The sequence below is a fragment of the Acipenser ruthenus genome, chromosome 2 (genome assembly GCF_902713425.1).
Source record: "Acipenser ruthenus chromosome 2, fAciRut3.2 maternal haplotype, whole genome shotgun sequence".
NCBI classification, from domain to species: Eukaryota; Metazoa; Chordata; class Actinopteri; order Acipenseriformes; family Acipenseridae; genus Acipenser; species Acipenser ruthenus.
In genome coordinates this window covers 29684577-29707468 of record NC_081190.1, presented here as the reverse complement: position 1 = coordinate 29707468, position 22892 = coordinate 29684577, and the positions used below count along the sequence as shown (strand labels likewise).

Genomic DNA, 22892 nt, shown 5'->3' with positions numbered 1-22892 from the left:
CTAATTAACTTTCAATCACATTTTCTGGGGCTATTATGGTTTAACAATATACGTGTATAAAGAACAATCTTGACCACAACATTTAGTAGGATTTCCTTTGGATTTATCATAGTGGAGACGTATTGTCATAACATGTTCATAGATTTTTGCATGTCTAGGGTACATTGTTTGACACACTGTTTCAATCAATTTCAACTGCTCAATACTTAAACTTGATTGGATTCAGAAACGTCAGAAATAATAATGCACACAATGTTACTTTAAAAATAGTTTTATTTTACATGTGCAATATTTAAAATACCTGTTTCCATATATATTTTGATTAAACCATATTTAATGAAAAAGGGTCAGTTGAGCATCAAATGTAATTTTTATTTATTTATTTTTTTAACATTGAGTTTCTGACACAAGTTTCTAGTTTCATTCGTGTTTATATTCAGTTCCAAATCGAGGGTTCAGTTTGTGGTCTTGAATGTTTTTTCCAGTTGCCATTTTGATGCGATTCTTGTTGCGTAGATGACATATCCCCAGGACAGAACCACTATTACGAGAAGTATCTGAAGTGAAAATTAAAAGTATAGATGTATACAGCGTGTTATATGAGGTGTGTCAACATCACATGAAGAAATAATAATCTTACTAGGAGTAGGTAAAATAATAATAATAATAATAATAATAATAATAATAATAATAATAATAATAATAATAATAATAATAATAATAATAATTTGTCAAATCAGGAATACAACATAGCAGATATAAAAGTAAATTCTTCAAAACTTCTCTGAAAACAAGTTTTTAACAGACAAGTTAGTGTATATTTTATATGAACTTCATTGTTGTCTCATGAACTTCACGTTGTCTCTTTTTAATCTCTGAACTTCGCATAGGCTAGTTTTAAAACGTTAGAATTTAACTATATTTTTACCGTTTTTTTTTCCAGATTTAATGTAAATTGCGTATTTTTTTTCCTAGATTTAACCACAAAAAGTTCAGATGTAGCTAAATACATAAATGTTAAACACATTCTTAAAAGTTTTGAAATTTGTAGTTCCAGATATAATTTATAAGTGTTGAAAACGCGCATCACAAATTCCACATGTAAAGTCTATAAATCTTTGTAAGTCTTTTACACTTCTGGGTTTCTGACAAATCGTGAATACAATGCCAATAATAATAATAATAATAATAATAATAATAATAATAATAATAATAATAATAATAATAATTCACATCAATCATGCATGTAATAAATAAGGCAACACATGTGTTTCAAAAATGTCAAATCTTTTAAGAATGTGTTTGTTAACATTTATATGTAGCTAAATTAAATCTAGAAAAAACAAATGACAAAAAAAAACACGATATATATATATATATATATATATATATATATATATATATATATATATATATATATATATATATATATATATTAGCTCAAAGAGCCAGCTGATATATATATCACGTAGTTGGATGCCGCCATTTCGGCTCAGTTCACTGCAGTTTCAAACATAATTTATCTGGTTCTACAAGTCCTACAGTCATCGTCAACTGTCATTTTATGTATTTATTTAAAATGTTCTATCCTTTAAAAAAAACTTTCATAAGAGGCGCGCCCCACCAGTACGCTGCAACTGACACACAGTGACCGTTAAAATTACGCAGGGCGCCTCACCCACCGCTTGCTTTATTTATTTGGTATACCACGATCTGTACAGAAAAAAACAATACATTCATTCTTCGTAAACGTGTTGTGTCACTTCTGTCTAATGCTTGTGGCACAGTACAGTACTTAACAAAGATAAGATCCTGTCGAGTACACGTTCGCTGACATCAATCATTTAAAAAAGTTACTTCAGTTCTATCCTGTCTGAAATTTAAACGCCAGAAGCAGCCTCAGTCTTCCCGTAGCAACACCGTTGTAGCAACATAAAGCGAGTTACCTGGAAATAAACAAAGCATACATACGTCATGGTGTGAAGTGGTTAAACATACTGAAACGCTGGGAAGATTATTTAATTAACTACTGAAGGCAAAGTCATAATTTTTTAAAGTTTGCAGTGGTGGTTTCATTGTATTATTACCAGAACTGCATATCCCTGTTCCACCTGGCCTTGTCCCTTTAGCAATACTAGTACAATTAACAAATTGAGTTGTTTGACCTCAGGAATACTGAGTTTTTATTTTGAACACAATCCACATATTTTTGCTTACTTGCCCCTCCAAGTCGCCAGGGGGTATCGTCAATTCGTCAGGTTTATGTGTGGAGTTCAGAGTGTCCCGCTAGCACAGGGGAGAAGTTTGCCCCTAACTTCGACTGGCAGGCAGGTCTGCCTATTAGGCAGATAATAAAACAGCTCTCTGCGAAAACCCGCCTCCTCAGTTACATCACAAAGGAAACACGCCTTCTAAGGGCAAAAGCTGCCTGTTTCCACGCCCTCACATTCAAACTGAAAACTGCGCGCCAAGGTTTTGCAGCAGAACAGATTTGGAATGAAAAAGGTAGGATGTTTTATTCATCTTCTCAAAATACACCGTTTTTAGCAGAACGTATGCACACAAAGGCATTAAAAAATGTTGAGTTACGCCTTAAATATGAATATCTTCTTCTGTTAAGTTGTATTATATAACGTTTTTTTTTTTAAAGTGTAGCTATCATTTCAAATTTTAGTGATGCTTAATCTCTACCTTTGTCTCGTTTTGTTGTTCAAACGTATATTTTAATTATTCACTTTATGTGCAGCATAGTATTTATGCTGTACTGTGTGTGCAAGTTGTTCACAGTGATCCACAACATTCAGTTACACATAATTTATAATTGCTTTGCTGTTAAAAATGATAATACAAAATATAATAAACTTACCAGGCATGTCAGCTGAAGTTATGCTAATGTCCTATGTCTTAAGCAAATATTGGTAACAGAATAACAAGGTTGGTTACTCTAAACTAAATTATTAATTTACCAGCTGGTAAGACTACTGTAGTTAAAACACAGAGGCCTGGAAGGCAGGTTTACATTGGCTGGTTTACATTGGCTGGTTTATATTGGGCACATGCCTGGCAGGCTGGTTTATATTGGGCACATGCCTGGCAGGCTGGTTTATGTTGGGCACATGCCTGGCAGGCTGGTTTATATTGGGCACATGCCTGGCAGGCTGGTTTATATTGGGCACATGCCTGGCAGGCTGGTTTATATTGGGCACATGCCTGGCAGGCTGGTTTATATTGGGCACATGCCTGGCAGGCTGGTTTATATTGGGCACATGCCTGGCAGGCTGGTTTATATTGGGCACATGCCTGGCAGGCTGGTTTATAATGGACATTTGCCTGGCAGGCTGGTTTATAATGGGCACTTGCCTGGCAGGCTGGTTTATAATAGGCACATGCCTGGCAGGCGGGTTTATATTGGGCACATGCCTGGCAGGCTGGTTTATAATGGACATTTGCCTGGCAGGCTGGTTTATAATGGGCACTTGCCTGGCAGGCTGGTTTATAATAGGCACATGCCTGGCAGGCGGGTTTATATTGGGCACATGCCTGGCAGGCTGGTTTATATTGGGCACATGTCTGGAAGACTGGTTTATATTGGGCACATGCCTGGCAGGCTGGTTTATAATGGTCACATGTCTGGCAGGCTGGTTTATAATGGGCACATGCCTGGCAGGCTGGTTTATAATGGGCACATGCCTGGCAGGCTGGTTTATAATGGGCACATGCCTGGCAGGCTGGTTTATAATGGGCACATGCCTGGCAGGCTGGTTTATAATGGGCACATGCCTGGTAGGCTGGTTTATATTGGGCACATGCCTGGTAGGCTGGTTTATATTGGGTGTTTAAATTGGGCACATGCCTGGCAGGCTGGTTTATAATGGGCACATGTGTCTGGTGGCATTTGATGGGCACTGTGTTAATGTTTGCATAAGGCTGTTCTCTATGTTTTATTCTTAGGAGGTGAATTGATGATGTACGTGAGAAGGTTCCTTTAAATGTGGGTCGAAATCCAACTTTTCTGAGTGATTTGTTACGGAATGACACACATCACTGAGAAGTTGTTTAACTTTTTATTTTCTTCCTTTTAGTGAGATAATGGAACATTTCTGGATCTCATCACTTGAAGACTCTCTGCGCAAGGAGTCTGACGCACGTGTGCAGAGAACGATACATATTGTAAAACGAGGTTCAAGAGAGGATTTTATGCAAAATCACTTGACATGTCTTAAGGAGAATGGAACTGGCACATTTGTAGCTATCAAAAAAAGAGGGGAAAATCACTTTCAGTGGCAATGTGAAAGGTCCAATAAACCAAAAGGTAAATCCTCAGGAGCACCTTCAATAACTCGTGCCAATAGATGTGGAGCGTACGTTTCTTTTACATTTGTGAGCAACAATTCTACACATGGGCGCAACTCAGTATGGTTTTGCATTTTATGCTGTGCTAGTGAAGAGCAACCAAGGCCGAGGAATACCTGTAGCATTTTTTATTGTGAGTGAGGAATCCAGTGACATCTTGTCACTGTCTGAAAAAAGTTCAGCAAGCTGTTGGAGAGTTTCAGCCAAGATATGTTTTAAAATTCATAGTTGAAGTTTATGTATGAAATGCAAAGGATAAACAGATTAAGATGAGTAATTTACATGGCAATGATATTTCATGATTGCATAATTTACAGCTTATACTGTAGAATGTTTCGGGTGGTAATGTGTCGTTTGATATAAAAATGTGATATTTGAAACAACATAATGCCAATATAGGGTTTAATTTAAAACTGAGTTTAATCTGGTTTATATAGTTATCTTATTATGTAGAATTTTGTTTAAAAAAAAAAAAAATTAAAAAAATTAGCAGTCCATCCAGTAAAACTACAAGTATGGCAGCAATCAACCATCCCACCCATCTCACGCTACCCGATTTGGCAGCCTTGTAGCGGTACAATCAGCTTTCTTAATTTACGAAGTGATAGACAGATTAAGTATTACTTCCTTTTTATATTTCCCTTTGCAGATGTGTCATGGTAGATAGGGACATGAAAGAAATCAATGCAGTACACACAGTGTTTCCTTATGCAAAGGTGTTGCTGTGCTGGTTCCATGTACTTCAGGTAAAAAACCAAAACCACTTTCAGTTAGGGGTCATTCCGGGTTGATTGCAGTGTAGCAATGACTTTGGTCCATACCAAGTGGACTAAAATGCAGTCTAGCAAATGCTGCAAATTAGACCTGATTGCACCGTACCAAAACCAAATAGTTAATCATGTGAATTGGTTCAGCTGATGTGAACATGCAGAACACGTTAGACCGCCCATGTGGACCAATATCAGAAGCAATGCAGAAGATAAGTCACATCAAACTTTTAACAGTTTAAAACCCTCAGTAGAATAAATGTCATCTAAAAGAGTTCCAAAATTTTCCATAGAGGAAAAGATGTATTTAGTACACCTAATTAAAAACTACATTAACAAAGCTTACAGCACCAGCAAAGAAGACGAGAATGTTGTATTACGTAAAATGGCATGGAAAAATATTGAACAGAATTTCAATGCTAACCTTTTGGGGCGGCCGCAAATTTTTCAGGATAGAGGTGTACAGTACTAACTGTAGTCCAAGCACATGGACTAAACCTCCTCATTCCACTAGTTCAGGGGTGGCCAACCCTGGTACTGGAGAGCCACAATCCTGCAGGTTTTATAGGTCTCTCTAAATCATCAAACACTAATCAACTGGCACCCATGGGAATTTTGACCAATTAAGACCAATTAATAATGTCAATTAAGTTATCAAGGGCTCGGTTAAAACAAAAACCAGAAGACCCTGTGGCTCTCAAGGACCAGGGTTAGCCAGTCCTGCACTAGTTAGATGAATCAAGTGGACTAACTGGTACAGTGCAATCGACCCTCAATGACTAATTATTTAAATATATCTATAGATAACCTACTGATTTCAATTGCACTTAGTATAAAAGTACTTGAGAGTGGGTATTTATATCCATAATGTAGAATTCATATACAAGGTCTTAAAGCCTTATATCAGGGGTAGGCGACCCTGGTCCTGGAGTGCCACAATCCTGCAGAGTTTGTAGGTATCTCTTAATCATCAATTATTAAATCCCTGGAACAAATGGTAATTCTGATAAATTAAGCTAATCAATGAGTCAATGAATTTATTAAGGGTCTTGGGGTAAACAAAAAACTGAAGTGTTTGTGGCAGTGGTTCCCAACCCTGGTCCTGGAGGACCACCTACCCTGCTGGTTTTTGTTCCAACGAGCTCTCAATTACTTAATTGAACCCTTAATTTAAGCAATAGTTTAAACTGGACTTTTCAAATCATGTAACTTATAAAAAGTTGGAGAATTCAAGTTCCTTATACAATTTTACACCTAACTTGGAACCCCAACTGTTTAACAGAATTAAAAGGCTCTGATTAGGCAAATTATTAGTTCGATTAAGTAATTGCAAGCTCGGTTGGAACAAAAACCAGCAGGTTAGGGGGTCCTCCAGGACCAGGGTTGGGAATCACTGGTCTGTGGCACTCCAGGACCAGGGGTGTCTACCCCTGCCTTATATATTCAGAAAAATATCTGCCTCCTCCCAGACCAGCTTTTGGCAAAATGACAGAATGCAAACTTGTGTGCATTATAAAATAAAAAAAGATTTTATGGTAGAAATTTGGTATCTCCTAAGTCTGAAGGTTACAGGAAGGGAATTGAATGACAATCTGATTGATAAAAAATGAAAACATTGTTCCTTAATGTGATCTAACAAAAGTGAAACAAAGTAGCAGAGTCAGAAAACTGTTCATTCCAATTGCATTTTACATGCGTCTTCATACTTAGATTTGATTATACTTGATTTATTATAATGATCATTTTTATTATGTAATTTACACAATCCATGATACATAGCAAATTCAAAACTAATATACAATACGTTTTAAAAAATCAGTGTACAATAGTTACAATTTTGAAAGCAAACAAAAAACAGACCATGTGCTATAGTACTTTCTAACACAGACTTAGACAGTGATAATTATCAACGTTTAGTTTTTAGTTTTTTAAAGGCGGTACACAGATGGATTGTCCGACGTGATGGAGGATGCAGTCAGAATCTGTCTGCAAAAAATGAAGTGATTAGGTCTATGATTGCCTTAAAACAATGCAGTACAGTAAGTTTCTTTTTCTTTCTTTCTTCCACGTTAGCAAACGTCATAAGGTGCTGATCTTTATTGATGAGTTCAAAGTTTGTTTTTTAATTTCCTTCTCACCACAATAATGACATACTGTTGCTCATTCATGGATAATCCATTTACCATAATTATACTACCCATCTTTGTAATAGAATTTGTATATTGACAAACGTGTATTTTTTGAAAAAAAATTATTTGGTATGCATGTCTTTCTGTTAACATTTTTTTTATTTATTTTCATTCATTTTAGGCTGCCGAGTTTGAAAAGATGTCAAAGGAAGTGATTGTCAAAACAGACAGATAAACTGGCAGTTCAGTAATTTCACAGTATCTACAGGACCATTGGTTTCGAAATGCAGACATGTGGGCCAATTTTGGACGGAGAGTTTACCACCAAGACAGTGAAACGAACAACCTTGTTGAGAGGTATGCATTATGTAAAAATAGTGATTAAAACAAAAACATAAGTTGCAGCACTATAGGCAAGAGACAGACTTGTCTCGAATCCTGCCTATGCCATTGCCAGCTTTGGCCAGGAGTTCTGAGAGGGTGGCGCATAATTGACCTGGCGCCTGCAGGTTCAAGGCGTTGGCATTTCTAGCTGCATCGACTCCTCCAAACGATGTGTTTGCTAGGGGGTGGGAGCTCTGGGCTTGTAGTGCGAAAAATAGCATATGGCTTTGACAGTGCTCGTATCGGAGGGCGCATGTTTTGTCTCATCCCTCCTGAGGAGGCGGGGAGTTGTTGCGGTCAGCCAAGTTGAATTGCTGATAAAGGGAAAAAAATTGGTGATACTAAATAAAAAAAAAAAAAAAAAAATTGCTTTTGCTTTTCTTTTTTTCCCATAGATTTTTTTTCAGCATGAAGTATCAGTTTCTTCATGGCTATGCAAACAGACGAGTTGATGAACTACTTCTACTACTTAATACCAAGGTGGTCACTTACTAGAGGTTTGTGTAACATTTCCAATACTAGCATTTTTATGTGGTCTAGTGTTGCAAATGAGTGTTGGATTTCAAAAAATAAATACATTATACTTTATATTTGTAATTTTCTAGAACATAAAGTTGTTGTGTACATTTATTTCAGTATCTGTACAAATAAGGAGATAGTGTACCACAGGTAAATGCATTTTTGTCATGTATATAATTTACACAACCCATAACTTTTTTTAGCATGTGAATAATAGAATACTGCTCTACTAATTGTATTCTGTCTTGTATATGGTGCAGGTATCTGGAAGGTCTTCATGGTGCTCAGAGGATTTCTGATTCCAAAACACAGGATACTGCAGAATCTGCATTACGTATGAAGAACAAAGGCCTTCAAAATAATTTTGTTTACAAATCAGGTGGCCATTGCACAGTGCCTTCAGAAGCAGATAAAGCAAAATGTTATGCTATGGATTTAATTAGCAGGACATGTGAATGCGCCGTTTCTGAAAGGGGTAATTTGTGCAAGCATATTGAGTTTGCAAAAATGATGTGCAAAGAACAGGGGATTGATATTGATGGAATTCGAAAAGAATTAGCCAGTTCACTAACTGAACAGCATTGCTATGAGTGGGATGGAAAACATTTAATTGTACATTGTGCTGGTAGTTTTGGAGTAGTACATGTGCAAAACCAACAGTGTACCTGTCTTGCCAATAGTCTTGGAGAAATATGTGTCTGTCTAAGACTTTCTGAGTTAATTGGTACACAGAACCCTAACCAAGAGGTAACTGACTGCTTTGTGAATACCACAGCAAATTGTCAATCACACAATAAACAGTTGTGTGTAAAGAAGATGATTTCAGACTTAAAGGAGTGGTGTGACAGCAGTGATTATAAGGAATCTCCAGAGTTGAATGCTGTAGTAAAACGTGCACACCAACTAGCATTTGGACAGTATAGCATGGCCAGCAATAAAATAAAAATTATAAGGCTGCATGCTTACAGAAAACGCATTGAAAGAGCAAGAAGCCATGCTATAGACATGCATTCATATCAGCTCAAAGAACCCCTTAATCAAGCTTTATATACCCATAGACCTGATTCCAAATTCAAAGTCTGTTCCTTTAGAAAAAGAATAATTGGTAGCAGAGCAAAGAATCGGATACTAAAATCGAGCTGAACGTGTGCTGTTATGAGCCCACGCCTTTATTTTTGAATTACAGAATGCACACAAAACTGGACAAAGTATAGAGGTTAATTACAACTGTTAAGGACCTCAAAGGTCTCTTCAAGTAAGAGTGAAATAGCTATTTCACTCTTACTTGAAGCAGCATGTTATCAAAAATAAAATATATGTTGCATAGTTCTAATTGCTGATGATTGTATTCTGGCCAAGTTGGTCGATATTTGATATGGTATGTCTCCCTTTTCTCTCTTAATCAGATTACTTAAATAACACTTAAATGTGCATTATTGTAACACTTTGTAAAGAAGTTGTAAAAATATGATTTGTAGTAAATAGAAAGTGCAATCTTTAAGTAGCGAGTAGTGTAAAAGCAAATTGTTAACATAAAAATCTAAGCCTGAACTGAATTTCTTTCAAAGGGGGAACATGTCAGGGGGTCATTAGAGCTGAGAAGTGGGGAGGAGGGTTCTTCTGTACAGCACTTTTTTCCACAATTGGGTCCAGTACTTTGTATTGCTCTGTATCAGTCTGTTGAAGCATGTATGTGCAGTTTTACATTTCAATACTGCTAATATTTAAATCATAAACAAATAAAACAAGAAACTATAAATATGAGATGTTGTACAGTACCTTTATTTATGTATGTTTATGGTACATTTTTAAATATATATTTAAGAGGTTGTATAGAAAAGAAAATGCCTTACGTAAAATGCTATTTTAGGTTTTCTTTGCTTAGAAATGTTCTTAATGTTTTGAACAAGCCCTTTTTTAAAATAATGAACATATATGCAAAGGATGCCTTATTTTCAGTGTCATCTAAAACTACACATTCTGCAGTTTTTCTATCTGGGAATCGGCACATTTTTGAAGTACAGAACTGTAAACATCAAGCATTTGAAAGCCCAGTCCATGAGTAGCCATGTCAAAGTCCGTAGCACTTTCATTAATTTGGTCTGTTGTATTCTTGATGCCATCGAGAAATAAAAAAAAATTATATATATATATATATATATATATATATTTTTTTTTCTTCTTCTTTTTTTAAATAATGAATAATACAATTAGTACTGCAATACTCAATAAACCAGGCATGTGGTTTTATGTAAGCTGCTTTTAGCCTCAGACACTGATTTTACCCAATATTTAATGAGGATTGTTTTTAGCTCCTAACATTTTATCTTGTAATGGTATGTAAATAAAAACAAAAAAATATTGAGATGACCAGCGGAAAAAATCACCCTGAAAAATCTGCAAGTCTATTTAGAAGTTTTAATGTGTACCTTTACACTTTAAAAATAATAATTTGTGGCTCACAAGTGGCATAGCGGGTAAAGGCAGAGTGCAAATCCTGCCTTCTGTATTTAATATGATATAATTGTGCTTCCACAAAATGAGTGCCATGCATAAAGAACTGGAGAGGTAAAATATATAGTTTAATTAAGTCTTCTGTTGACTTTATTTTTACAATTTTGCACATTTGATTGCAATCATATATTTCTCTGGTTGACCCCTCTTTCTAACTTTATTGTTTTTTACATAGGAAATATTTTGGTCTGATTTTACTTTTTCTATATTTAATATTCATAGTGTATTTTTTGTTACAGATTTGATGTAATTTAACGTTTTGGTTACAGTACACCTGCGTTTTTCATCACTAGTGTAAAACAGTAAAGAAACATACTTAAATTCATGAAGCTTTCCAATGGCAACATCTTTGGTTGTGATCGAGCCCTCCAAAACTGCGATCCTGTCAAAAGGAATCATCCTTACTGCCAACTTGCCGATGCCCACACCTAAATCGCAGGCTTCTCCTGAAGACAGAAAAGTGTTACTATTATTGTAACAATCAACTTTTAACGTACAATAAGACTGACATTACATTTTCTATATTCACAAATAATGGATTTATTTAATGATAAATATAATGTTTACTGTTTGCATGTTACATTTGACTTAAGCTGGTGCCTGAATGCAAGACAACTTAGAATGGAAACATATAATTAGATTGTTAGGTTTTAAAAACAAGGCTACCCACACTACACTATTAAGATAAGGTATTTTGAAGCTGTTGAATGCAGTGGTCTGTATATTGTACCATGTGTTATACTACTAATTGATATGTTTTAGTGTGTTGACATTGCACTGGACATTTACTAATGTACCCTCAGTCAGTTTGGAACACAGGGAAGTTACAGTGGTTGTTGGGCCAGGACTAATGCCAACTGTCTCTTAAATCTTCTTTTTAAGCTCACTCTTTTTATTTTTCTCTACCCTTAGATATGCAACCAGGGAATTGGCTGACACATTCTCAGGTGGACCTATCCTTTTCCTGATCTCCTCTGCTGTCACACTGTATCTTTGGGGGAAAGGTATAAGAATAATAAGATACAAAATATGGCCAACATTGCAAAATTGATACACAAATGTAAATTTAATGAAACCATAAAAAGGTATTTACTTAATTCAGAATTAATTTAATTCTGCATTAAGCCTTTGGAATGAACTTGAGAATACTTAAATTATGGAATGTTCCAATATCACATTAATCTGTTTATTTATGTTATATTACCTTTTCTTTCTCTTGTTGAAAGAAAGAGGGAGAAGGCTCTCGACTTCAGCAAATACTTGTGGTGTAGCCATGCTGTCGGGTATTACAGCTGGGCGAGGCACAGCCAGTGATACAGGTGGATGCTGAAGTGACACAGCGACTGTGCTGGAGGAAGGAGGGCATGCCTGTGGCAGTGGGGAAGCAGTGTCGCTTTCTCAACAAGCAGCAGGGGTTGCTGATGTAGCATGAGCTTCTTCTGCATGATTTTTCACTGAAGGAAAAAAATACAACACCTTACTTGTAAATAACACTACGTTTCTTGTTTTAAGAGCAACTATTGTAGGTTGTAGAAAATGTTGGTATATGGTCTAATGTGTTGTTATATGGTCTAATGTGTTGGTATATGGCCTAATGTGTTAGTCCAACTGCATCAGTAAAGTATCTGATTTTTTCTCTTTCATTGTTAACATCCTGACACAGATCCTAATGTGTTGGTATGACTCTCAGTAAAGTATCTGATATTTTCACTTTCATTGTTAACATCCTTTCTAACAACTTATAACACTTTAAAATGTATGCGCCAAAGTGCTGTCCATGAGCAGCAATACTGAAGACATTATTGTGGAGTGTACATTTTAAAGTGTTATAAGTTGTTAGAAAAAAAAAAAAATCAGATACTTTACTGATAGTCATACACATTAGGCCATATAACGTTTTCTACAAACTACGATAGTGGCTCTATACATAAACTATTCAGTAATTTGATAAAGTACACTTCCTACGCTTTCTGGGAGGCATTTCTCTGAGAAAAAAATATCAGAATGAAATTATGATAATGGCAAGCTACAGCATATTTTTTTTTTCAATCACAATTTTTTTTAATCAGCCTGCCAGCCATGTGCCCCTTATAAACCAGCCTGCCAGGCATGTGCCCATTATAAACCAGCCTGCCAGGCATGTGCCCATTATAAACCAGCCTGCCAGGCATGTCCACATTATAAACCAGCCTGCCAGGCATGTCCACATTATAAACCAGCCTGCCAGGCACGTGCACATTATAAACCAGCCTGCCAGGCATGTGCCCATTATAAACCAGCCTGCCAGGCACGTGACCATTATAAACCAGCCTGCCAGGCACGTACCCATTATAAACCAGCCTGCCAGGCACGTGCCCATTATAAACCAGCCTTCCAGGCATGTACCCAATATAAACCAGCCTGACAGGCATGTGCCCAATATAAACCAGCCTGCCAGGCATGTGCCCAATATAAACCAGCCTTCCAGGCATGTGCCCAATATAAACCAGCCTTCCAGGCATGTGCCCAATATAAACCAGCCTTCCAGGCATGTGCCCAATATAAACCAGCCTGCCAGGCACGTGCCCAATATAAACCAGCCTTCCAGGCATGTGCCCAATATAAACCAGCCTTCCAGGCATGTGCCCAATATAAACCAGCCTGCCAGGCATGTGCCCAATATAAACCAGCCTGCCAGGCATGTTCCCAATATAAACCAGCCTTCCAGGCATGTGCCCAATATAAACCAGCCTTCCAGGAATGTGCCCATTATAAACCAGCCTGCCAGGCATGTGCCCAATATAAACCAGCCTGCCAGGCATGTGCCCATTATAAACCAGCCTGCCAGGCATGTGCCCATTATAAACCAGCCTTCCAGGAATGTGCCCATTATAAACCAGCCTGCCAGGCATGTGCCCAATATAAACCAGCCTGCCAGGCATGTGCCCATTATAAACCAGCCTGCCAGGCATGTGCCCATTATAAACCAGCCTGCCAGGCATGTGCCCATTATAAACACCCAATGTAAACCTGCCTTCCAGGGCTCTGTGTTTTAACTAGGGGCAGCAGTGTGGAGTAGTGGTTAGGGCTCTAGACTCTTGACCGGAGGGTTGTGGGTTCAATCCCCAGTGGGGGACACTGCTGTTGTACCCTTGAGCAAGGTACTTTACCTAGATTGCTCCAGTAAAAAAAAAAAAAAAAAAAAAAAAAACTATATAAATGGGTAATTGTATGTAAAAATAATGTGATATCTTGTAACAATTGTAAGTCGCCCTGGATAAGGGCGTCTGCTAAGAAATAATAATAACTACAGTAGTCTTACCAGCTGGTAAATTAATAATTTAGTTGAGTTGGGTTGCTTGAATAAGACTTTCCAATTAGTTTCAAGACATTACAATTTATTAGAACACTATTAATTAGTTATTTTAAAGCTGCGCACGCACGCCCTCCCACAGAACAGCTTCTCACAGGACAGCCGCTGACAGCAGGACCCCAGCCTGCAGTTATACCTGACGCGATTCAAGTTACAACTGTAGTTGCTGTCATATCGCATTTAAAAATACAAGTCATGTGTAGAACATCTATTAAATATTTGGCAACGACATGCCCTGCTCTTGGTTTTTATAAGTTTCGATTCCCCGAACTCTGTTTCAAAACCACTTTTAACTGATGATTTTCTTTTTTTTTTTTATTGAGCAGCAATCCTTCTTTTGACTGGCATGCTCTTTCTAATCTCCCATTCACAGCATGTTTTGTGTTAATTTTTTTTTTTTAAAAAGCGGGTATTTTGTACACGAGTGAAGAGTGGGTGTGTCACTGCAAAGCTTGTTAATGGTCAGATAAGGGTGTTCTGTTTACTATCTTCTTCCATGGCTGTTGCCGTTGCCATTGGCAACGTAAATGTAAAAAAAAAAAAATAGCTGGGCCTCAAATTTGCAACATGCAGGTACCGGTTTGTTCAGTTTGACAATTTTTACATGCTAGCACTATAAAAATGATGACTTTGTGGTCAATTTAATTAATCTACAGCAGGGGTCTCCAATCCTGGTCTCGGAGGGCCGGTGTCCAACTGTACCCTAAATTACTTATTAAGTGCTTATTAGAAGCTTAATTAGTCCAATTAATTTAGTGTACAGTTGGAACAGAAACCAGGAGGGACAGCAGCCCTCCAGGTCCAGGATTGTTTAAAGAAGGCCTGGTTTATTACGGCAAGGTTTAGGTCAGGGGTCTCCAACCCTAGTCCTGGAGAGATACTGGGGCTTCTGGTTTTCATTTCAACCAATCTCTCAGTTACGTAATTGAACCAATTATTGGCTTAATTAGTCAAGATTAACAGGTGTTCCAGATCTTTAGCCACTGATGTAAAGACACCTATAAAACCTGCTGGATAGGGGCTCTCCAGGACCAGGGTTGGAGACCCCTGCTTTAGGTTGATGATGGTTTCCAAAGCAAGAGCATTCCCACTACTTTATGTTTCAGCACACATAAGGGTCTCAGTTGTGACATATATTGAAGGAAACCTTTAAGGTTTCTTGCCTTGGAGGGACAGTTTGTGGGACAAAGTACAACTTAAGTAGTTGCTAGTTTACTTAATACAAAAGTCAATAAATGCAGTGACCCTGTAGAGAATTCCACATCAAGGAACCAAGAAACTAAAACATCTTCCACCAAGTACTGTTTGAGTCTTAGGACCAGCAAAATGGACAATCATTTGTAAACTAGATGTTTTTGAAAGAGACCTAAAACAGTGTTCTACTCAAAAATATCCTTTTTACATTTCAAGTGGTAGTAAATAAAGTTATGAATGGCAGAGTGACACGTTTTTTACAAGTCTATATATAAATATATATACAAGGAGCTTGGTGATTCTTGTATAATAATAGACCAAATATAGCTGCTGTCATGTCTAAGTCAGTGACACAGCACTTTATCAGTGAGGCTGTGGTCTAAGCTTAGAAGTCAACAGGAGGGCATCCAATAGCGCGGTCAGTACAATCATGTTTAACTGGATTAGATAGATTCCCCTCCAACACCAGAAAGGCGAGGAAACTCGTTTTTGAAAACCACCTTTTCCAGCCTGTTCCGAATCCCGGTTATCACTGCTGGTCAGAAGTGAAAAGACAGCAGACAGGAAAGGGTCTGAGATGTGGATAAATAGAAGAGACCCCACTCTGGAGAAACCAAAAGCAAATGAAAAGGAATATTGTCAGAATGGTGTGGAGCAGTGCTGAGGGGTGCTTTGCCTTGCTTCTGCTTCTCATGTTCACAAGAGTACAAGAGGGTCAGGGTGAGAAAACTTAAAGACAACCCCTTATAATCCTGTTGTGTATTAAAGTTACATTTCTAGGAAAGTAGACAGATACCTGAACTTGTGCCTTCATCAGTGCTTTATGTTTGGTATTATGTTTGTCGTATTGAAATAATTTTCTTTGTAGTTTTACAGCAGAATTTAGTTTTTGTGCAAGAGCAGCTTTTCTGAATGGTAGATAACAATTTGATCAGTATAAAACTAAAGGTGTTGCTCAGAATAATAATTCACCTGTTGTTTATTTCTAGTTGTAAACCAATAAAATGGTTGTGTTCCTTTCAGAAAATGTGCCTTCACCCTTGCACTTGTTTCAGTATTTCTTCAATTGTTTTAAGGAAACTGGTACAGGGTTTAATTTCTATACCAGTATACCTTTTTTTTTACTTCTGAATTTATTATACTGTATATATTCTATCTAAACATAAAGAATTCCATGTCAGCAAAATATATGTATGCATCTGAGAAAGAACACTTTATGAAGGTTTTTCATATATTTTTTAATAGGGTAAAAAATTGTTAGGGTACTTTGGCAAAAATAACTGACACAGAGGGAATTACAGTAATCTCTGGTAATTATTCCCCACTGGGCATGCCATACTGTAATGGAGGAATGTCACACTCTTCATATAACTGGAGAGCCAGCATTAACTTGGTATTAACATGTATGTCACACATTTTTGCATATGCAGTCTCTGGAGAATTGCTTATAAAAAATGTGATTAAGCGTGTCATTGCTTTTGTGTATGAAGCCATTGTAAAGTGTGTTTGTTTCAAGGCTCCAATGAGCTTTAGAAGGGCATATACTGTAGGATAATGACCACTCTACTCAAAATGTGAGAAGATCAATGAAGCTTATCATTTTATGTTTTTAGCTCTATTTTTTTTTTACATTGATCTGCTGGTGCTCAGGGATATTACTTCTGGTCATAAGGTCTTAGACAGGTTATGTGGGATTAAGGGCTTGCGAGTTTTGTGGTCATTGACATACAATATATATATATATATATATATATATATATATATATATATATATATATATATATATATATATATACACACACCAATAGATAGAGATTAACAATCAAACTGTATCTCTCTGCTTTTTTAAGCCATAACAACTGGTAACACCGTAGACATCTGTACCACTTGTCATGCCAATGCTACGTGTGACAAGAAGACAGATGGCAGTGGTGGGATGGTCTGCAACTGCAAGTATGGGTTTCTAGGAAATGGGAGGACACAGTGCCATGGTAAGTCTTTACTTTTCATTCTTTCAAAGGATCTAAACTAAACCACTGGATTTTTTTTTTTAGAAAAACTTTATTATAAGAATTAAGAACAATGTCTGATACAGAATTGACCACTATCAGGAATGAAGAATTGAGCATGAGAGTGGTACACAGATTTGGTGGGCTCAGCCAAGATAAGCCATGATAATTTCACAGAGATGTGCACTGTGTATATTGTAAGATTTGTCATGGATCTTATAAGACTATATATACAGGGTGATTAGAAAGTAAGTTTACCACATCAACGCACCATATCACATATAGTAAATGTACGTTCTAATCACCCTGTATAATTAAATTGGCAGCAGAACAATACAGCTTGTTCTTCTTACACAGACAAAGACGAGTGCCAGATTGGTGCCACCGACATCTGTGGTGAACACACAGCCTGCTATAACACATATGGGAGCTTCTACTGCACCTGTCTGGATGGGTACAGCCCCTCCAACAGAATGGCCTCGTTCATTCCAAATGACGGAACCTACTGCGATGGTATGTGGCTTAAACAGTCTTATTGATAAAGCTTACGCAATTGGTCAGAAGTGACCATTGCACTGAATTCTGCATAGTATGCAACACAAAATTTTTTACCCACAAACATTACACATGTTATTTTATAACAGTCTTTTTTAAACATACTGCTGATAACAACAGTTAAATTCTGAAATAACCTATGATTGTACTGATAGCAAACATAGCTAGCAGCACAACTAATGCACAACAATGTACATTAATAGTACACCAAAGCACCAACCAAAAAGGAAATGCATGCACATATTAGAAATAACTTAATATTAACAGGAAATAGCTTTTTTTTACATTTAAACTGCACTTTAGCCTACACCGACACCCTTTCTAAATAATTGAATGTATATTTTTGTGATTTGGTACTATAGTTTCATATGAAAGTAGCCAGGGGTTCAAGACATCAGAAAGCACTATTTTTGTAGGGTCCATATGTTTTGCTGAAAGTATAAATTATGCATGCATTCTTTTGTTTTTCATGTTTGGCAATATAGTCAAATTTAATTCCTCTGCAAAATGACTTTCTCATGTTGTAAATGAACATGTGAAGGGCAGATCAATCTTACTCAGTAGAGTTTATATTGTATTGTTCACTGACGATTCTTTGTTTGTTTTAAGATATTGATGAATGTCAGGTCAGTGGTATATGTAGAGAAGGAGGGCTGTGCAAAAATCTCCCTGGAGCTTTTAACTGTACCTGCGCTGAAGGATACACAGTAACAAATGCAAGTGAACCATTCAATCCTGTCAAGTATGCAGCTTTTTGCAAAGGTAAAAGAAGCTTTTTTCAGAGGTAAAATAAAAAATGCAAGACACACTTTAGTTTAAAGGAATGCTCTTCAAAGCTTTTCGGAATGTATTTCTCATAAGGTTGAAGGCATGATCATTACTTTCTCTTGATAGATAACTAACTGCTTCTTCTAAACAATAGAGATACTGTAAATGCAGATTGATCACATGACCCAATTGTAAAGATTGGGAGCACAGAGTAAGATATTGTAATGGCTTTGGTTTTCTACTGCTACATCACTGTTACTGAATTCAAGATTATGTCAGCTGCCGTCACTGGCACATCACTCAGGTCTCGCAGGCACACATTTACCCACGGGCATAGCTTTGTACCGCTGCACCTTTATGCTGACTGAATTTGAATGTTTTTGATCTGTTTATTGTCCCATGATATGTGATATTAATCATCACGTATCACTGTTCCATCATGTATCAGTGGCATGTTTATTAAACCCACCAGCAAGAGTATTATAAAAATGATCACTAATGGTTGACCTAGGAACTGGGGGCAAGTATTTCTTCTCCCTGAAACAGCTTGTTAAAGATTTGCAATGGGATTGTAAATAGAGTGCTGGTGGACATCACAAAACTCACAATCAAAGATATTACTGAGATAATAGTAAAAATGTGTATGTAAATTATACTAGTTCATATACTGAGTGCATAATGGCGAACTTGTTTTGAATAATAACACTACTATGAAGCATTACATTTTCTTATTTAACATTTTATTTATTTTTGAATTTTTTTTTCAGCTGTGGATTGTGGTCCCCCTCCTATCATTCCGCATGCTTACCTGCTTTCAGAAACTGGAACAAGCTATGGGAATGTAGTTAAATACAGTTGCTTCCAACGGTATGTCTTGAAAAGTGGAAATGACACAACCGTATGTAACGCAGGGGGAGAATGGGAAGAGCCCAGTTTGGTGTGTGAAGGTAAGTCTGTTAATTATTTTCTGGTTTTGACATTTTTTAGTTTTGTACAGTATGTGCATTTTGTGCAGTTTGTGTATTGGTGTGTTTTGAAGTTTTGGTGTGGCAAAATTTAATCCATTTTAAAGGAGAATGAATATATATATATATATATATGGTACAGACACATACAGGCGGTCTCCCTTTGGTAAGATTAATGTCATGCTGTAGGTACCTATGCCTACCTATTGAGAAAAATATGAAAAATATGAAACTGCTCCTAGCAACTGATACCATGTTTCCATTGGTTTGTAAAAATGACCACCTTGTCACTGGTTTTGTCTACAATCCAATCTTCAACTGGAAGTTTTACAACAGTCAGTGGGCAGCAGTGTGGAGTAGTGGTTAGGGCTCTGGACTCTTGACCGGAGGGTTGTGGGTTCAATCCCCAGTGGGGGACACTGCTGTTGTACCCTTGAGCAAGGTACTTTACCTAGATTGCTCCTGTAAAAACCCAACTGTATAAATGGGTAATTGTATGTAAAAATAATGTGAAATAATGTATAATGTGATATGTTGTAACAATTGTAAGTCGCCCTGGATAAGGGCGTCTGCTAAGAAATAAATAATAATAACGGTCAACATTTTTGGTGTAATTGTCATTTATAAATGAATTCACCATCCTCCAGTGTTTCCCTGACAGTTTGTGGGACAAAGTACAACTTAAGTAGTTGCTAGTTTACTTAATACAAAAGTCAATAAATGCAGTGACCCTGTAGAGAATTCCACATCAAGGAACCAAGAAACTAAAACATCTTCCACCAAGTACTGTTTGAGTCTGAGGACCAGCAAAATGGACAATCATTTGTAAACTAGATGTTTTTGAAAGAGACCTAAAACAGTGTTCTACTCAAAAATATCCTTTTTACATTTCAAGTGGTAGTAAATAAAGTTATGAATGGCAGAGTGACACGTTTTTTACAAGTCTATATATAAATATATATACAAGGAGCTTGGTGATTCTTGTATAATAGACCAAATATAGCTGCTGTCATGTCTAAGTCAGTGACACAGCACTTTATCAGTGAGGCTGTGGTCTAAGCTTAGAAGTCAACAGGAGGGCATCCAATAGCGCGGTCAGTACAATCATGTTTAACTGGATTAGATAGATTCCCCTCCAACACCAGAAAGGCAAGGAAACTCATTTTTGAAAACCACCTTTTCCAGCGTGTTCCGAATCCCAGTTATCACTGCTGGTCAGAAGTGAAAAGACAGCAGACAGGAAAAGGTCTGAGATGTGGATAAATAGAAGAGACCCCACTCTGGAGAAACCAAAAGCAAATGAAAAGGAATATTGTCAGAATGGTGTGGAGCAGTGCTGAGGGGTGCTTTGCCTTGCTTCTGCTTCTCATGTTCACAAGAGTACAAGAGGGTCAGGGTGAGAAAACTTAAAGACAACCCCTTATAATCCTGTTGTGTATTAAAGTTACATTTCTAGGAAAGTAGACAGATACCTGAACTTGTGCCTTCATCAGTGCTTTATGTTTGGTATTATGTTTGTCGTATTGAAATAATTTTCTTTGTAGTTTTACAGCAGAATTTAGTTTTTGTGCAAGAGCAGCTTTTCTGAATGGTAGATAACAATTTGATCAGTATAAAACTAAAGATGTTGCTCAGAATAATAATTCACCTGATGTTTATTTCTAGTTGTAAACCAATACAATGGTTGTGTTCCTTTCAGAAAATGTGCCTTCACCCTTGCACTTGTTTCAGTATTTCTTCAATTGTTTTAAGGAAACTGGTACAGGGTTTAATTTCTATACCAGTATACCTTTTTTAACTTCTGAATTTATTATACTGTATATATTCTATCTAAACATAAAGAATTCCATGTCAGCAAAATATATGTATGCATCTGAGAAAGAACACTTTATGAAGGTTTTTCATATATTTTTTAATAGGGTAAAAAATTGGTAGGGTACTTTGGCAAAAATAACTGACACAGAGGGAATTACAGTAATCTCTGGTAATTATTCCCCACTGGGCATGCCATACTGTAGTGGATGAATGTCACACTCTTCATATAACTGGAGAGCCAGCATTAACTTGGTATTAACATTATTTAGCGTACATTTTTATGAATATCAGATTCAGCAGATATATCGTTTCATACATCATTCCATCTGTATGTCACACATTTTTGCATATGCAGTCTCTGGAGAATTGCTTATCAAAAATGTGATTAAACATGTCATTGCTTTTGTGTATGAAGCCATTGTAAAGTGTGTTTGTTTCAAGGCTCCCATGATCTTTAGAAGGGCATATACTGTAGGATAATGACCACTCTACTCAAAATGTGAGAAGATCAATGAAGCTTATCATTTTATGTTTTTAGCTCTATTTTTTTTTTACATTGATCTGCTGGTGCTCAGGGATATTACTTCTGGTCATAAGGTCTTAGACAGGTTATGTGGGATTAAGGGCTTGCGAGTTTTGTGGTCATTGACATACAATATATATATATATATATATATATATATATATATATATATATATATATATATATATATATATATATATATATATACACACACCAATAGATAGAGATTAACAATCAAACTGTATCTCTCTGCTTTTTTAAGCCATAACAACTGGTAACACCGTAGACATCTGTACCACTTGTCATGTCAATGCTACGTGTGACAAGAAGACAGATGGCAGTGGTGGGATGGTCTGCAACTGCAAGTATGGGTTTCTAGGAAATGGGAGGACACAGTGCCATGGTAAGTCTTTACTTTTCATTCTTTCAAAGGATCTAAACTAAACCACTGGATTTTTTTTTTAGAAAAACTTTATTATAAGAATTAAGAACAATGTCTGATACAGAATTGACCACTATCAGGAATGAAGAATTGAGCATGAGAGTGGTACACAGGTTTGGTGGGCTCAGCCAAGATAAGCCATGATAATTTCACAGAGATGTGCACTGTGTATATTGTAAGATTTGTCATGGATCTTATAAGACTATATATACAGGGTGATTAGAAAGTAAGTTTACCACATCAACGCACCATATCACATATGATAAATGTACGTTCTAATCACCCTGTATAATTAAATTGGCAGCAGAACAATACAGCTTGTTCTTCTTACACAGACAAAGACGAGTGCCAGATTGGTGCCACCAACATCTGTGGTGAACACACAGCCTGCTATAACACATACGGAAGCTTCTACTGCACCTGTCTGGATGGGTACAGCCCCTCCAACAGAATGGCCTCGTTCATTCCAAATGACGGAACCTACTGCGATGGTATTTGGCTTAAACAGTCTTATTGATAAAGCTTACGCAATTGGTCAGAAGTGACCATTGCACTGAATTCTGCATAGTATGCAACACAAATTTTTTTACTCACAAACATTAC

The 22892-nt window shown here is 36.8% G+C and overlaps 2 protein-coding genes and 2 long non-coding RNA genes across 13 annotated transcripts in view; 2 read left to right on the top strand and 2 right to left on the bottom strand.

Moving 5' to 3' along the window:
- Positions 1–236: 236 nt before the first annotated feature.
- Positions 237–2315, bottom strand: LOC117411714 (uncharacterized). The gene is made up of 3 exons (XR_009307910.1): positions 2218–2315; positions 1858–1946; positions 237–557 (listed from the first exon to the last, which is right to left on the bottom strand). It is a non-coding gene; the product is annotated as an uncharacterized LOC117411714 (long non-coding RNA).
- Positions 2316–2360: 45 nt separating this feature from the next.
- On the top strand, positions 2361–9866 carry LOC131698907 (uncharacterized). 5 transcript variants are annotated; one of them, XR_009307903.1, is made up of 5 exons: positions 2361–2505; positions 4083–4312; positions 5003–7606; positions 8029–8130; positions 8413–9866. XR_009307903.1 is itself a non-coding variant. In XM_058993634.1 (5 exons), exons 4-5 carry the CDS (start codon positions 8061–8063, stop codon positions 9293–9295), a joined length of 1125 nt encoding a protein of 374 aa, XP_058849617.1. In that variant the 5' UTR covers positions 2393–2505; positions 4083–4312; positions 7431–7606; positions 8029–8060; the 3' UTR covers positions 9296–9855. The 5 variants fall into 5 exon arrangements, 4 of the variants coding, with proteins under 4 accessions (XP_058849617.1, XP_058849623.1, XP_058849615.1 ...); XM_058993634.1 differs by having other exon boundaries at positions 2393–2505; positions 7431–7606; positions 8029–8302; positions 8413–9855; XM_058993640.1 differs by lacking the exon at positions 8029–8130 and having other exon boundaries at positions 2396–2505; positions 7431–7606; positions 8413–9854.
- LOC131698908 (uncharacterized) lies at positions 7015–12177 on the bottom strand. Of its 2 annotated transcripts, none has more exons than XR_009307904.1 (3): positions 11871–12171; positions 10983–11112; positions 7015–7106 (listed from the first exon to the last, which is right to left on the bottom strand). It is a non-coding gene; the product is annotated as an uncharacterized LOC131698908 (long non-coding RNA). The 2 variants fall into 2 exon arrangements; XR_009307905.1 differs by lacking the exon at positions 7015–7106 and adding an exon at positions 7809–7947 and having other exon boundaries at positions 11871–12177.
- A 3444-nt stretch (positions 12178–15621) lies between these two features.
- LOC117963307 (sushi domain-containing protein 1-like) overlaps positions 15622–22892 on the top strand; it is a 39187-nt gene continuing 31916 nt past the window's right edge. For 2 of the 5 annotated variants that reach the window (XR_009307902.1, XR_009307901.1), the window contains exons 1-7: positions 15622–15932; positions 17063–17203; positions 17579–17734; positions 18386–18538; positions 19312–19491; positions 22110–22250; positions 22625–22780. Coding sequence is in view for 3 of the 5 variants with exons in the window: in XM_058993620.1 (XP_058849603.1) it covers positions 15836–15932; positions 17063–17203; positions 17579–17734; positions 18386–18538; positions 19312–19491; positions 22110–22250; positions 22625–22780 (1024 nt within the window). In the remaining 2 variants the exon portion in view is untranslated. The remainder of the gene's footprint in view (positions 15933–17062; positions 17204–17578; positions 17735–18385; positions 18539–19311; positions 19492–22109; positions 22251–22624; positions 22781–22892) is intronic. The other 3 variants (XM_058993620.1, XM_034902783.2, XM_058993616.1) reach the window with 2 other exon arrangements.